Raw genomic sequence first — 14,702 nt, forward strand, 5'->3', positions numbered from 1 at the left:
AAGGTCAGAGATTTGAAAAAAAAAAAAAAGAAGAGTGAAATATACTTTAAACACTAAGTACTGTAGGCAGATGTTCTTCTCCCCTCTGTCTGTGCCCCCTAGTGGCAAGGAGGCCTGAGGCTTGTGCCTAGAATGCCTGATGCCTTTATCCATACTGGAAACTGTTTTAATGTGTAAACATATCACCTACGCATGTGTATGCCACCACCCAGCATCATGGGTCAGATTACTAGAAATGTAGACAGTTACTGAACAGAATACATGGCAATATGCCGTGATAGTCCATTTGATTACAAGAAAATGTAATCTGAGCTGAAAACTATTGGGTTACTTCAAAATCAAGCACTGAAAATATCACATCTAATTCTAAAAAAATGGACAAAGGCACAAAAATGTGAAATGTAAAATGCATTCTGCACGTTCAGCATTTTTAGTTGCTGAATCAGATTAAATCAGATTACCCTTACAAAAACAGTAACATGTTTTTCAGGTTAATAGAGCACTGGTAATTTCAAAATTTGCCATATTTTAAATACCCAATCACAAATGTAACTAATGTCATCTGAGGTGATTAGTTTCCTATTCTTTTGTAATCCCGATATCATGTAATCTGTTACTACTGAATTCTGGTGATAATGTAACAAAATCAAGGCCCTGTGGGTAGACAGGTGTTCTCATGACTGGAACAACAAGTTCTCATAAACAATAAAAAAAAAAACGATATTCATCAGATCTTCCTCCATATCTGTGATTCTGACCTGCTGCTGGGGTGAAGATGGTCAGATGTTGACATTCTTTGGAACATACATGCTTAAGTATACTTTCAGTGGCTTACTGGTTTGATTTTTAAAGCCTATTATTCAGTCAACATGTATGTAGAGGTGTGTCAGCCAGCAGCAGCTGACTTCACAAACTTTTTCAGCCCCTGTGGGAGGAGAATTAACATCTGACTTCTTTCAGCCCTCACAACCAATGAGATCTGACTTCAGGGCGTGTGTACAACACGCTGAAGAGTGGAGGATTTCTCCCACCTTGCAGAATATCTTGACTCCCAAACTGCTAATGCTGTCATCTTCCGGTAAATAAAGCTCTTTACTTGTATCTCTTCCACAAATACCTACACGTTATTTTTTGATTTGCCGTGTTCTTTATATAATTTGATAATTTGTTTTGATAATCTAAAGATCATTTCATTATTTTAAGGATGATTTGAAGTAATCTCGTATGTGTAGGCTTTAATCAAATCATTTTCATCATGGACTACAGCTCTCTTTGACACATACAGTACATATTCTCATCATGTGTAACAAATGGACAACATAGAAGACACAAATGTCGAAGACAAGAGTTAAGATCAGAGCTGGTGTGCATGTTGACGCCTCTCCACATGCCACCACAGCTAGAATTTATCTGGAATGATTCTGTTTGTGATGACAGTCCTTTCACTTTTGCTGTTGGTTGTAAAGGCAATTTAAGCACCATAAACATGTTTACAGTGTAAACATAGGGGCTCTGTGTTTTTATTTGACAGAAAGCATGATGCAGCATTTTACTTGCATGTCTGCGTCGCTTCTTGAGCCTCTCGTCTCATTCTGCAGTTCATCGCATACAGTAGGTCCTTTTTAAACCTCTTCTTTAGATCAGAGCTGGGCTCCTTGTAAATACATATAATTACTCTAGTGTATTAAAGGATTAGGTGAGGTAAGGGGCTAATTAGTTGGCCTGTGTGTAAGAATTGCCACAGGGAGTTACAACTGTTTGTGAGCTTTAATTCAACAGCAAACTCCAGCAAGGTGTGTATCAAAACGTATTTTCCTTCCTGTAAACATGTTTGTTCTCTTATTTCATTTTCAGGTTTCCGTTTGGGTTTCAAACATGTCTGGCGTCAAAGGAAGGAAGTGCACGCGTATCATCCGAGGCCTGATTCTCTGGATTCTCCTGAGCAACATCATGCTGGTGCTTTACTGCTTGACGAACACAACCCAAGTGAAGTTGAGGTAAAGATTTACACTGAGAGCGTGATTTTCTTGAGCTAATTTGGTCCACGTTTGCTAATCTTGATGTTTTATTTATAGTGGCTCTCGAGAAGACACGTGTCCACTCAGTATTGCAAGATTATTGAAGCAAAATGTGACCAGCGCCAAATCCCAGTCAGAAGAGTGCTCCCCCACGTTGAACATCATGTTCATGAAGACCCATAAAACTGCCAGCAGCACCATCCTCAACATCCTCTTTAGATTTGGGGAAAAGCACAAGCTTAAGTTTGCCTTCCCCGATGGCCGCAATGACTTCTTCTACCCATCGCCTTTCCTGTGCTCCCAGGTGAAGGACTACACACCCGGAGACTGTTTCAACATTGTTTGCAACCACATGCGCTTCGACCATCGAGAAGTAGCCAAGCTCATGCCCCCGGATGCTGTGTACATCACCATCCTGCGTGACCCTGTTGATCTCTTTGAGTCGTCCTTCCATTATTATCACAGAGCAGTTCCTCTCACATGGAGGATCAGAGGAGAGAACAAACTGGCAGAGTTTCTAGACAATCCCAAGCGCTTCTATAGCTCAAAGGCTTTCAACTCATTCTATCTTAAGAATCTGCTCTTTTTTGACTTTGGTTTGGATAACAACCTGGAGGCTGATGATCCTCGTGTATTGAGAGGTATTCACAACTTATCTGAACATTTTGATCTGGTTCTCATATCAGAATATTTTGAGGAATCGCTTATTCTGCTTAAGGACAAACTCTGTTGGAGCATGGAGGACATCCTGTATTTCAAACTCAATGCCCGCAAGAGCTCATCTGTGTTTGGACTGACCCCTGAGTTGAGAGCCAAAGCTCTACAGTGGAACGGAGCTGACTGGAGGCTCTATCAGCACTTCAATGCTACCTTCTGGGCCAGAGTAGAGGCGTACGGGAGAGAGAGAATGAGCCAGGAGGTTAAAGAGCTGAGGAGAAGAAACTCTGAGATGAAGGCCATCTGCATCGAGGATGGAGGTGCAGTCGAAGCCCAAAAGATTCAGGACAGGCATTTCCTGCCCTGGCAGCCAGTAGGCGAGTCTTCCATCCTGGGGTACAACATGAAGAGAAGTATGGATCCCAAATTCAGGACAATCTGTGAGAAGATGCTCACACCTGAAATACAATACTTATCAGACCTGGGTGTAAACCTGTGGCTGACTAGACTATGGGGTTGGTTTAAAGATGCTGTTTTTAGAGCTTAACTCTGATTAAAGCATTTACAACTAAAATACAGCTGTTTATCCTGCAAGATTGTACCTAATTGAAACAGATGTTTTACTATTATTTAATACATTTTGAAACTTTCTTCTGAATGATGCATAAGCTGCATACCCTTGACTGCATAAAATATGTTGGATTCACAAAACATTTACCACACAGGTATGTGTCACAGTACAGAAGCGCTAAAGGGCCATGCATTCATACATTTTATTTCCTCCGTTTTCCCGTGATAATGAGTTAATTTCATTTGTTTTCTCGAGATCTCGAGTTATTATCTCGAAATAACAACTGCTGTTTTCCCGAGATAACGGGATAATTTTCTCGAGATCTCGAGATAACGAAACTTTGTTTTCCCGAGATAACGATATAATTAATTCGAGATCTCGAGATAATGACTGTGATATGATAGGCCTGAGATTATGGAGACGCCTTTCTCAAGATCTCGAATTAATTATCCTGTTATCTCAGGAAAATGGCAGTTGTTATTTCAAGATAATAACTCGACATCTCGAGAAAACAAATGAAATTAACTCGTTATCATGGGAAAACGGAGGAAATAAAATGTATGAATGCATGGCCCTTTAGGGCTTCCGTACTTCTCACAGTTTTGTGTATATTTCAACATTGTGCACTACATAAAAAATGCTACAACTGTGTTTACATTATTTTAAAAAAAGGGCTCCTGCTTGAACAGTAATACTCAGTAATCTATGTTGTTGTACCTTTTCTGCAGTTGATAGCTTACCTCCAAAGTCAGACTTACATACTCAATGTTTCAGTAATATTGTGCGAGGCAACTTATGGTTACATGTATGATTCAGGGGACATTAACATAACATAGTTGTCATGGGTACTGGTGCAATGTTTCAGTTGAGCCCATAGGATTAAAATCAGGGCGTGACATCTGCAACTGATCATCAGAATAATGTTGTCTCACAGTTGGACAGGCAGTGTTAGTGTGCCCCCCAGAGGCAGGTACTTGCAAAGCTTTTGAAGGGTAATGGCCTTGTCTGACCCTGTAAGAAATGGTTTACACAACATGTCTTCCTCTTTGACAGTCATAGTGGTTTGACATGTTGTGAAAAGTACATACATCTTCAGTGTGTGTATTTTAACTGATCAGTTTCATGACTATTTGGTTCAACATACATCTTAATAATCATAAAAGTGATTATTTTTTGGTAAAAGGTGGAAGCAGCTAATACTGTAGATCACACTTGTTTTTTTTGCCGATTTGCCAGTTTGGTGCCACAAGCTTCAGTTCAGATGTTCTTATAATTGATAGCTTTGGATATTCAGCAGGTTAACCTGGATACAGGTGTTATGTTTGTCAATAGAGGAGTTGAACTATGTAATTTTCTTCTCATCATAATATTTGTGACAAGATGCTCTTTCTCTACAAAATGAGTGCTTTATATAGGTGCTTAAAGCTACCATAGCGGGCACATGGCAACCAATTAGAGACTGTACGTGCAGTGTTGTGTGCACGAGAATCATCATTTACTTTAAAGAGTCTTGTGTATCAATGATAAAATACACTGCAACAAAACAGCTCCCCGGTATAACTATATACCATGTAAAGCTATGTACCGACAGGTTGTTTTTATTGTTGCATTATTTTTTACTTGTTTGTCATATATGGACATACTTTTGTTGTAATGTAGATGTGGCAACAATAAGCAGTTGTCTGCGCTCCTAACATGGCTATATGGCATTTCTGTGTCAAAAATAGCTGGGGGAACTTGCTGCTTGTAACATGTCCTTTCCACCACCCTTGTGGTATATTAAAATATAGACTTCTTTGAAATGTGCAGTCCCTTTGATCTGTTCTTTGAGTATTAGTACCAGATACAAAGCTATTGTAATGGTTAACCTTTTAATTTATATAAAAGATAGCTGGACACACTGTGTAGTTAAAACAGCTTTCAAACATGTAGAAATTACTGTATTATGCATATAAAATGGATGTGAAGCTACTGCCACACCTTATTATGTAGTTGGGGTGTATGTGCCTGAAAGTAGTATTAAAGTCAATGAAAAAAAGTAGATTAAAAACTGACAGTAGAATTTAATATGTTTTGACATAAATTACATTGACAGATGCATGTCATGTTCAATGATGAATCAAAACACTGCAACATCTGTGAGACATTAACACGTTTAATTTAAGCATTTACAATCTGTAAGGAGAACGAAGGCATTACAAACAACAACAGAGAGGGGGACGAGGTGATAGGGACCATTTCTCCATCTTCATGGTGGTCTGGACAGTCAGTCAGCTCCCACAGGTCCTCTGGTAGCCGCTGCCAGCCTGGGCATGACTTTGAGCACAATGTCCATGTTGACTGATGCTTGTTTCAGGTGTGGAGTCCAGGGAGAATGGATATAGGAAGTGTGACAACAGTTGCACTTCAGCCTTAGATAACCCCGAAGAGACGTCCTATTCCTCGTCTTTGCTCTCATAGTTGTGTTGGATGTGTTTCCACAGTTTCTACAGTGAATCACATATAAGTTAACGTTAGATTTTATACACAATATAAAAACATCCGAATAAACAAACGGGGGTCTAACGTGACTGGGTTGCTCGTCTAAGCGAGCAAGCTAAATTAGCTTAGCTAACGTTAGCACCGCTTCGCCCTCTGCTAACAAGGTCAGGATAAAACGACCATTAAAACAGAAAAGGGAAGACTCACCCCGCGATTCATTTGCTCGAAAATCGCGTCTCCACCTTGGTCGAATAGTCGTTCAAAGAGAACCGCTCCAACCATGATGGTTACAGCGAAAGTTGACGTTCTCCTGAAGAGCAGATTGTAGACGGACTTTGCCAGCGCCATGTTGGTGGGATAGTGCGCAGGAGCGGAAGCTGACGCACATCACTTCCGGTCGAAGAATGCGTTGAATATATAATGACCCTGCAAAGACACCGTACGTGAGCAGGGATAGTAGAATTCTTTAATAATTTGTCTTTTTAAAATCCTGGTTAACTACATACTGTGCGTGCTTTTTCAACGGAGACATCACAGAGCAGGACAACACTGTTTCGCAAATGGTTTGTGCTATTTTGCTGTTTAAATTCAGTTTAAAAAGGGATCGAAAGCGGACGTTTATTAGAGTGACAACAAACGTGAGCTAGTTAGCTAGCTAGCTATCGTGAGTGCTGCGAAATGTTGAGGGATCAATTATCACCCGTTAGTACGTTGTGTGTCCAGTATATTTCTCAATAGCTTTGTGACTTTACACCTTTGAATGATTGTAATCGCAATGCAGAACAGGAAGTCATACTAAAGCGTATTCAAAATAAGTTGTCTTAGACGAGGCATCTTCATTACTTCACCAGTAGATGGCAGCCAAAGAATGCTACTAGCACTGCTCGTCATGTTTGTGATGTTGCTGATGTTCTCGATATTAGGCTGCTTACAGTTTGTGCCTCTTCTGTAAGTATTTTTCGTCCAAGGCCAAATCTGTAATTACATGTGACTTCAAAATGAACGAGGCCATGATTGCTATGTAAATGAATTCCCAAATGTCAAAACAGATCAATACTAGGACCATGATTAGGCGTAAATAAGGTCTGCTCTGTTCCTCATACTGTTTTTGTGCGTGTGCCTTTTTAGTGCTGAAAAGTTAGCCGATTAATGTATTCGTGAAAAAGCAGGAAAAATAATAATAATCAAGTTTTAGATTCGATTTATATTTTGGAGCTTGTGTGCAGCTTTTTTCCCTTAAATATAAAGTTTTGCTGAGATTCTCTGTTCATTATATAACTGTTAATGAAATATATTTGTCAGACAAAACAAAAACATTTTAAAATGTTTTGGGCCATGAAAAAAGTAATTTTGTTTAAAAATATTTATTCATATCTGTGGACAAAACAAGTGCTCCATTAATCTAAAAAAACTAATCAACAAATGTATTCATAATTATACATGTAAAGTCAGTCTCTTTTAGTGAGGAAAGACTTTGTCTTGTTTTGTTAATGAATCTGCGTGTGCATAATGATGCAACGCTCCCTCAGAAACCATTTCAATTAGCACAGCTATTCACTGACCATGTGTTGACAGAGTAGTTATGTCAAATTGTTTTCTTCTCTCATCACTGTCTTTCAGCTATTTAAAAGGTGACATCTTGCTTGTTGGAGCACATAACCTGCACCATGGGGAAGAGATACTACTGTGACTACTGTGACCGGTCCTTTCAGGACAACATGCACAACAGGAAGAAACATCTGAATGGTGTTCAGCATCACAGAGCCAAGAAGGCCTGGTTTGACCACTTTAGAGGTGAGACTTGACATGTAAAAATCAAACTACGTGTTTATTTTATGACATAATTCTGTTTTAATTAGAAAGCGATCCGACGCATTACAATTTACTGTTTAAAATGCTAAGTCTTAAATGAGATTTTGATGGGAGAGTTAACCATGCTTACAATTCATTAAGCCACCTTGGCTGGCCACCTGTTTACTCTATGATGGAAAATAACATAAACAACCATAAATGCATTTCTTATTCTCTCATCATTTTTACAGACACTGCAGCCATTCTGTATGACGAGCAAACAAAGAAACCCTGCAGGAAGTTTCTCCAGAAAGGTACTGAACAGTTTAACCTTACATGTATCCAATAACTGGGAAATAATCTTAAATCCTGTTTACAATTATGTATTTTCTTTTTTTTCTTCGTCTTTTAGGGATTTGTGATTTTGGCCCTAACTGCAGGTTTTCTCACATGTCAGAAGAGGATTTGTTTCACTTACAGAGACAGGTGGAAGGTAAGCTGGAACAAACATGTAATGCTTTATTATTTGCATTATTCTAATAATGAAGTGAACATTCAACAACTGGATTGTCATGTAAATTGATGTTATACAAGTACAAATTATCGTGCACATTTTATCCAGAGGACCGTGTGAATTGCTGTGTGTTAATAGGAGTGGGATTCTTTCTTTCAGAAGAACAACAGCGTAGAGAGGACTCTAAAGACAGAACCAAGCCTGATCGAACTGTAGAAGAATGGCTCTCCAGAAGGGAAAAGAAGAAGTCTGCCATCAGCACCAAAGGGTATCCACATTCATTTTTGTGTATGACACTTACTCATACATAATTAGCCAGGCTAATAGTTACTCCGGTTGATTTAGAATTCCACTGATCATTTATTCATCTCCGCAGGGATAAAAAAACTGAGGAAGACACTGAAGAGGGCCAAGCCGAAAATGATGTACCTCCACAGCTCCTTTCCATTCATGACCTTCCTCCCTCTCTTCTGCCTCCTCCTCCAGGCGGATGGAAAGTCAGAGTGAACACAGAATGGGGTTGAAAGATGTTCACTTTGGGTCAAATCACATTAATAGAAGGAGAACTGGTACAGAATAGCCATGTTATTAAGAGATGTGCCAGGTTCATATCTGAAGAAATTAAGTTTGTCAGATTGAAATGAGGTTTACAGTTCATACATTGAATCTGTTCCCATTTGTTCCCATTTTAAAAATAGGAATGAAATATATATTTTGTATGCTGAACAGTGCTGGCAGTGTTTGTTGTATTTATTACATTTTAAATAAGATTTAAAGTTCCTTGTGTAACAGTTCAATTTAACAGTCAAAAGTAGCTGATTTAAGATGAGTAAAAGTCTGTGTTTACATAAAACACAGTAAGGTAAATCTGAGATTAGTATTTTTCATATAGGCATCATAAAATAACCTTAATAATTGACATTTTGGTTGTGTGTCGTGCTTTCGAGTGCCTTTACAGTGAGACTCCTGCGAGTTAGATTTGACGTCATGTAGTCCCTAAAGGAACACAGTAATGCTCAGCAGATGGAAATAATTTTAGTTTTATTTTAATCCTGTGCTGCGTCACCGGGGGAATCACTGATCTGACTGAGTTTTATATCTAACCCAGTCACTGGAAAACACCATTTTACTTCCTATAGTAATATAAATAGAAAAGCTGACAAACTAATGATTTGGATTAAAGGTCAAAATGAAAGATTCCATAGTTGGAAAGTTTCTTAATGCATGGCAATAAATGAGCCCCATACAGATCCCCAGAACTTGTGACTGATTTATTTATAATTGTCTTTTAATTAGATCTAAATTAGGTTATTCCTCTTAGTGTTATGCTGAGATGTATTTACTTGGAACTGTTTCAACATGTGTTGTATACCTAAAGCAGTGTTTACAGCAGAATCGTCATTAAATTGTTTTTTTTTCTTTCTTATTCTGCTGTATTGTCCAGGTCTCCTGTGTAAAACATGTCTCACTTTAATGGGACGTAACAAACCCCAAGTTAAAGGTACCCGGTGGTTTCGTGCCCACTAATAGCACTATAGAGCTTTACGTACATAGATTATTTAACTCATTGTAATGACCATATTCCTTCATACCACATTATTTACCTTTACACTGAATATACACATAACTTGTTGGTTTACACAAAAACTCAATAATTTAGCTTTAAATGAAGGTTAGGTTTAAAAAATACAGTACAATACAAATACAATTTTTTTCATTTTCAGTCATGTTTAAGTTTGTGGCTTTATTTATTGCTGGGTCCGCTTTGTATGGCCCTGTAATCCCCTTCACACTCAGCCCACTCTATCATTTTTATCTATTAAATCTCAGCCCTCTTGTAGACAATCAATAGTTCACGTTAATTAAGGCAACTTTGGACCTCTCTGGATCCCTCCTTTGATTAATCTGACGTCTTGAATGGTTCCTTGATAAATCTAGCATAAACTGTCATGACTTGAATCTAATAACGTGAAAGAAAATGACACTAAACCTCCTGATTACAGATCTAATCCTCTTACATCTAAACTCCCTCATGCCCACTGCTGCTGTGCACACTACCTGTTCTTGTTAGCCTTTACAGCTACAGTAATTCTTAATTCTCAAGCCTGGATGCTGCTATATGAAGTGCACCACTATAAAGCTACAAGGAAGTGTTATTTCCTTCCTCGCAGGCTGTGAGCTGGGCTCTGTTACTAATGCATGCTTAACATGCCGGATGCTTAACCGTCAGGGCCATCACACCAACATCACACCAACAGACCCTGACTGTTCTCCCGTCCTGATCCGAAACCGTTGAATGAGGATTGAATTCAAAATTTCACTCTGTTTCCCTGAAAAGCATCCCCACCCAGATCTGCTCTTCTTGTCTTTCCTACCCTCTCTGTCAACTATGTGGTGTAAACATACGCACTAAATGTCCCATTTTCAAAGATTTTCTGCTTTAAAGTAGACATATAACGCTCATTCTCAGGCTCATAATTTCATTTTGGGTTACTATTAGAATAGATTTACATGCTTTAGTGCTAAAAAAAAGTGGTTTCTCATACTGTCCAGAGCAGCAGCACTGTATTCCCCCGCTCTCTTAAATGCTCTGTTTTGGCCCCCTTGGTCTCCTTTAATGTCAAATTGGTTAACAGAAAACGACAAACAGCGGGCTCATTTTTTGATATCTTTGATTTTTATTGGACTACATGCATCTAGACACCACTTACATTAGTGTATAACTGATGCAGTAACCTCTACATGTGCAGTAACAATTACAGAAATCAAACGGTGCTGGATATTCTCGGTCTAGACATTAAAATTACAGGTAATGTCACACAGTAGGATGGTATTACAAATATTAACTGGAAAGTTAATAGAGAAACTTTTATCAAGAACAGGGGCGACAGAAAGGTAATACATGAATACATATCGCTACTTGGATAACTGATGATCATTTCAATTCAAAAATACATTTAGCATCAGAATCGTTTTTTGTCAAAGGTGATGGTTTGGTAAAATGGGTTTCCAATCTGACTAAAAGTCTGCCTAAAGCTACTTGAAGTCAAGGCATGAGAGTGCAGTTTTACTCCAAATGACAAAGGCACAGAACAGAAGACATCTACAGTCCAAATCATAATTATAACAACAGTTAATTAAGACAAAGTGTACATAAATCTGCTTATTAAACCACTGTAACATACAGAATAGGACACAATATTATACTTATTTGTCTTAAGACAAGATTTGACACAATAACTTTATTATACATTCACACAAAACCCCGTACCTTACATGATATGTTCACATGGGGAGGTAATGTGATGTCATATAAGTAGTTCATACATAAACAGCTACTATATATGAGATAAAATATCAGTTTTATTGCCAGAATGATTCATACTTTTCCTCGTGATATAGCTTTGATAAACTTTAAGATAAAAAGAGCAAGAAAAAATATATAGCATTTTGTAAAACTTGTCAAATTTGACAAATATTTTGATAAAGAAACATTCTGAAAAATGAATCTTAACAAATCAGAAAAGTTAATGCAGGAGCATGGCCTTAATACTCACAACAACTTGTATCTGAATGTGTCCAGTCAACCTGGAAAATAAACATCAGAAACCTGATTTATTTTTTTGTATATATATTTTTTTTTTTTTACAAAACATTATGCTTACATTCATAATAAAATCACATAGATTTAATGTATCACTCTCAAGTAAGAAAATATAACAATGTTATACCTTAAATAATATGTTGTTTTGGTGGTCCATGTAAAAGCCAGAAAACAACATTTCTCATGATATGTTAAATTATTCTTCACAGCATATTGCAAAGTATTTAGTATTTTGATTTTATCTGCACATCCACAAAAATTTGACATTCACGGGGAAATGTCAAATACTGAGATTATTTTTTTTTTTTGCAATGATCACTTTACAAATTGCATAATTATTTGAATACATACATCAGAATTCAAAATTTGATCTCACACACATAAAACACACATTTATTTCTAGTTTAATGTTCATGCAAGTGTGTGGTGTGTTTTGAATATCCCTCATTCTCATTTGCTATGAATATGATAGTTAACGCCTACTGTGTGTTTTGTTGAAACATAAACTTGATATGGTTTTTCATTTGTTCACAGCTGGTAGCTCAGGTCATACAAAAACTCAGTCATCTTTCAGTGCGAGCCATTATTACTTGTTTTGGTGCACAGATTTGGAATATGCAGCAACATTGTGCGTGTGTCATGACGGACTGTGAGTATGACACGTTCTGCCATTTGTATGACGGTCAGGAGATTAATATTCATCTTAAAGTCTGGGCTTCTTGCATCAAAACCCATCCACACACTGTGATATTTCTTTGAAGGGGTTTTGTTATTCCTTTCCATGTCCTTCCTTCTATTTGGACTTGACTGTTCACTTCATCTTAATTCACCTTCTCAACTGGGAAAACAGCTGTTTGAGTTACAAATCAACCCCAGGCTGCTCAGCCAAGAAGGCTCACTCTGAGCTTTAAAACAAACCCATTACATGTTTTTTTTATAAAACCGTGACATCTTTAGAAGCAGACCGTGCAGAGCAGCTGACAGTCCACAGCATCTGGTTGAGGGTCACAGTCTATGCCAACATGTCACTCAGTCCCTCTCAGTGCTGTCCACTGTGCTCCTGTGCTTGTTCCCCAATGTTGGGTTCTTTATACTTGGGAAATTGGAAATGGACTTTTCTTCACTTCATTTATGTGAAATTCTCGTATGCCTTTACTTCAGTTCAAGCTGAGCTGGGCTTTGTGGGATAATAACATGACGTTTAAGAAATAAGAAACAGTTTATGTTTGTAGCATCTAACGAAAGTAACCAAGCAGAGCAACTACAAGTTTGCATGATTTCATGACCCCTCGTACAAGTGGCTCTGTGATGTTGTAGGGCTTTGGGCTAAATGCTAATGCTACCATTCCGCCCTCTACATGTTGTTTCAAAGCTGTGTGTAGCTTCACAATACTTTGAGACCGAGAGCCTACAGCCAATGTCTAGGCATAACAGTGCTTTGAGCAAAAAGCTAATGCTAACGTTTGCTAACTTGCTAAAATTTGCTAAGCACCAAACACAAAGTCCAGCTGAGGTCGAGTTGAATATCATTTGTTAATTTGAAGAAAATACTTGATCCTGAGCCAAATTTCTGGCGCTAGATGAGAAGTTACAGGTTCAGTGTGCAGGATTTAAGAGGGATTTAGAGGGGAACATGGAATGTAATTTACATATTTATGTTTTTCTTAGTTTATTTTCACCTGAAACTAAAAATTGTTGTGTTTTTGGTACCTTAGAATGAGCTTTTTAAACCTACGGAGCGAGCAGAGTCCGCCATGCATTTTTTTTGTTGCATTTTTTTGTGAAGACCATAGAAGAGTGTGAAGCGAGGGCTATCCAGTTGGCTGCAATCTGCAACTACACTGCTAAATGCCACTGTACCCTACACACTCCATTAAGGGATCACCAGCTTATTACAATTATTACGACGTGAAGATGAATGTCCGTACCAACCATACCAAATTTCATGGCAATCTAGCCAGTAGTTGTTGAGATATTTCAATCTCAACCACAAAGGTCAAGGAAAAATCAGGGAATCTCCGAATTCATTGGCATACATCCTCCGGGAACCTTCAACATCTGTACCAAATTTTGTGTCAATCCATTGAGTATATGATGAGATATTTCACAGGATTAGTGAAAACTTTGATCTGCTGGTGGCTTTACAGGAAAAGTCAAGGGACCACCCAAGTCAGTGGGAACCATGAATAACAGGTTAAGACATTTCAGTCCGGATCAGCGTCGTAGACCAACAGACCCACACTGCCATTCTGCTAAAAAAGTTGCCAAAGTACTTTAGATATTCCATACAACGGATTTTCACACTCTGTTGTGACTCAAGAATACGTCATGTGTTTATTAGTAGTCCAGTCCCGTGTTGTGAATCAGTGGGGCTGCTCTTTTGTAAAGATTTAGATCACAGACGATGCTGGCCCAGCAAAGTACGGTCAACTGGACGTGAGCTGGGCTGGAAATCTCGGCGCTAACGTAGACAGAGACTTTACAGAGACACATTATGCAGCAGTCATTTATCCTTAAGTTTCAGGAAGTGATTTAAAACTACTTAATATGTAGCCCATCAACACTTTTGTATTGCTTAATTACTATCATCAGTACTATCATTATTCCAAATGGCAGAGTTCTCATCAACAACATTAATTGTTTGTGATATATTAGACACAGCACAGCTATCACTACAGTATAATACTGTACACAGAAATACCAAAGTCTTCTACAGGCAGCTTTTCTATCTCATTTCTTAGAAAACATCAGAAATTTGAATCAGTGTGATGCTACTGTTTTAGGATACTAATCAGCCCTTGTAATGTCTTTCTGTGGTTCTTTTCGTGACCGTGGTATGCTGTGATTAGTGGCCATACAAAACCATCGCATGACATCATTTCATCCGTTATAGAGGGAAGCTGTGATAGCATCATCATGGGCGTTGAAAAACACTGAACGAAACCAAAGACAGTCAAGTATTTTGGTTAATGTTTGCTTATTCGTTGTCCGTCCTTTCTTCTAAACAAGCGTCTACTTCATTCCTCTGCGGAGCATTTGATTCGCTGCAATGAGCATAACGCTGAT

The 14,702-nt window shown here is 38.2% G+C and overlaps 3 protein-coding genes across 3 annotated transcripts; 2 read left to right on the forward strand and 1 right to left on the reverse strand.

Annotated features, from left to right (window-relative positions):
* Positions 1 to 1,875: 1,875 nt before the first annotated feature.
* On the forward strand, positions 1,876 to 3,222 carry gal3st1b (galactose-3-O-sulfotransferase 1b; the record flags this gene model as incomplete). Its single annotated transcript, XM_084382849.1, has 2 exons — positions 1,876 to 1,997; positions 2,076 to 3,222. The coding sequence occupies 2 exons, from the start codon at positions 1,876 to 1,878 to the stop codon at positions 3,220 to 3,222; spliced, it is 1,269 nt and encodes a 422-aa protein (XP_084238975.1).
* A 2,161-nt stretch (positions 3,223 to 5,383) lies between these two features.
* Positions 5,384 to 6,104, reverse strand: uqcr10 (ubiquinol-cytochrome c reductase, complex III subunit X). The gene is made up of 2 exons (XM_084383689.1): positions 5,935 to 6,104; positions 5,384 to 5,732 (listed from the first exon to the last, which is right to left on the reverse strand). The coding sequence occupies exons 1-2, from the start codon at positions 6,073 to 6,075 to the stop codon at positions 5,682 to 5,684; spliced, it is 192 nt and encodes a 63-aa protein (XP_084239815.1). The 5' UTR covers positions 6,076 to 6,104; the 3' UTR covers positions 5,384 to 5,681.
* A 40-nt stretch (positions 6,105 to 6,144) lies between these two features.
* On the forward strand, positions 6,145 to 9,283 carry zmat5 (zinc finger, matrin-type 5). The gene is made up of 6 exons (XM_084383688.1): positions 6,145 to 6,290; positions 7,348 to 7,521; positions 7,770 to 7,832; positions 7,931 to 8,011; positions 8,192 to 8,300; positions 8,409 to 9,283. Exons 2-6 carry the CDS (start codon positions 7,395 to 7,397, stop codon positions 8,554 to 8,556), a joined length of 528 nt encoding a protein of 175 aa, XP_084239814.1. The 5' UTR covers positions 6,145 to 6,290; positions 7,348 to 7,394; the 3' UTR covers positions 8,557 to 9,283.
* The last annotated feature ends 5,419 nt before the right edge of the window (positions 9,284 to 14,702 follow it).

Source organism: Pagrus pagrus, assembly GCF_965226575.1.
Source record: "Pagrus pagrus genome assembly, chromosome: 19".
Lineage (NCBI taxonomy): Eukaryota > Metazoa > Chordata > Actinopteri > Spariformes > Sparidae > Pagrus > Pagrus pagrus.

Excerpts from the sequence above, each read along its gene's own strand:
- uqcr10 (XM_084383689.1), bottom strand. The coding sequence starts at position 6,075 with ATGGCGCTGGCAAAGTCCGTCTACAATCTGCTCTTCAGGAGAACGTCA. Across the intron at positions 5,733-5,934 it reads TCGAGCAAATGAATCGCGGG|AAACTGTGGAAACACATCCA; the intron begins GTGAGTCTTCCC and ends GATTCACTGTAG.
- zmat5 (XM_084383688.1), top strand. The coding sequence starts at position 7,395 with ATGGGGAAGAGATACTACTGTGACTACTGTGACCGGTCCTTTCAGGAC. Across the intron at positions 7,833-7,930 it reads CAGGAAGTTTCTCCAGAAAG|GGATTTGTGATTTTGGCCCT; the intron begins GTACTGAACAGT and ends TTCGTCTTTTAG. Across the intron at positions 8,012-8,191 it reads CTTACAGAGACAGGTGGAAG|AAGAACAACAGCGTAGAGAG; the intron begins GTAAGCTGGAAC and ends TCTTTCTTTCAG.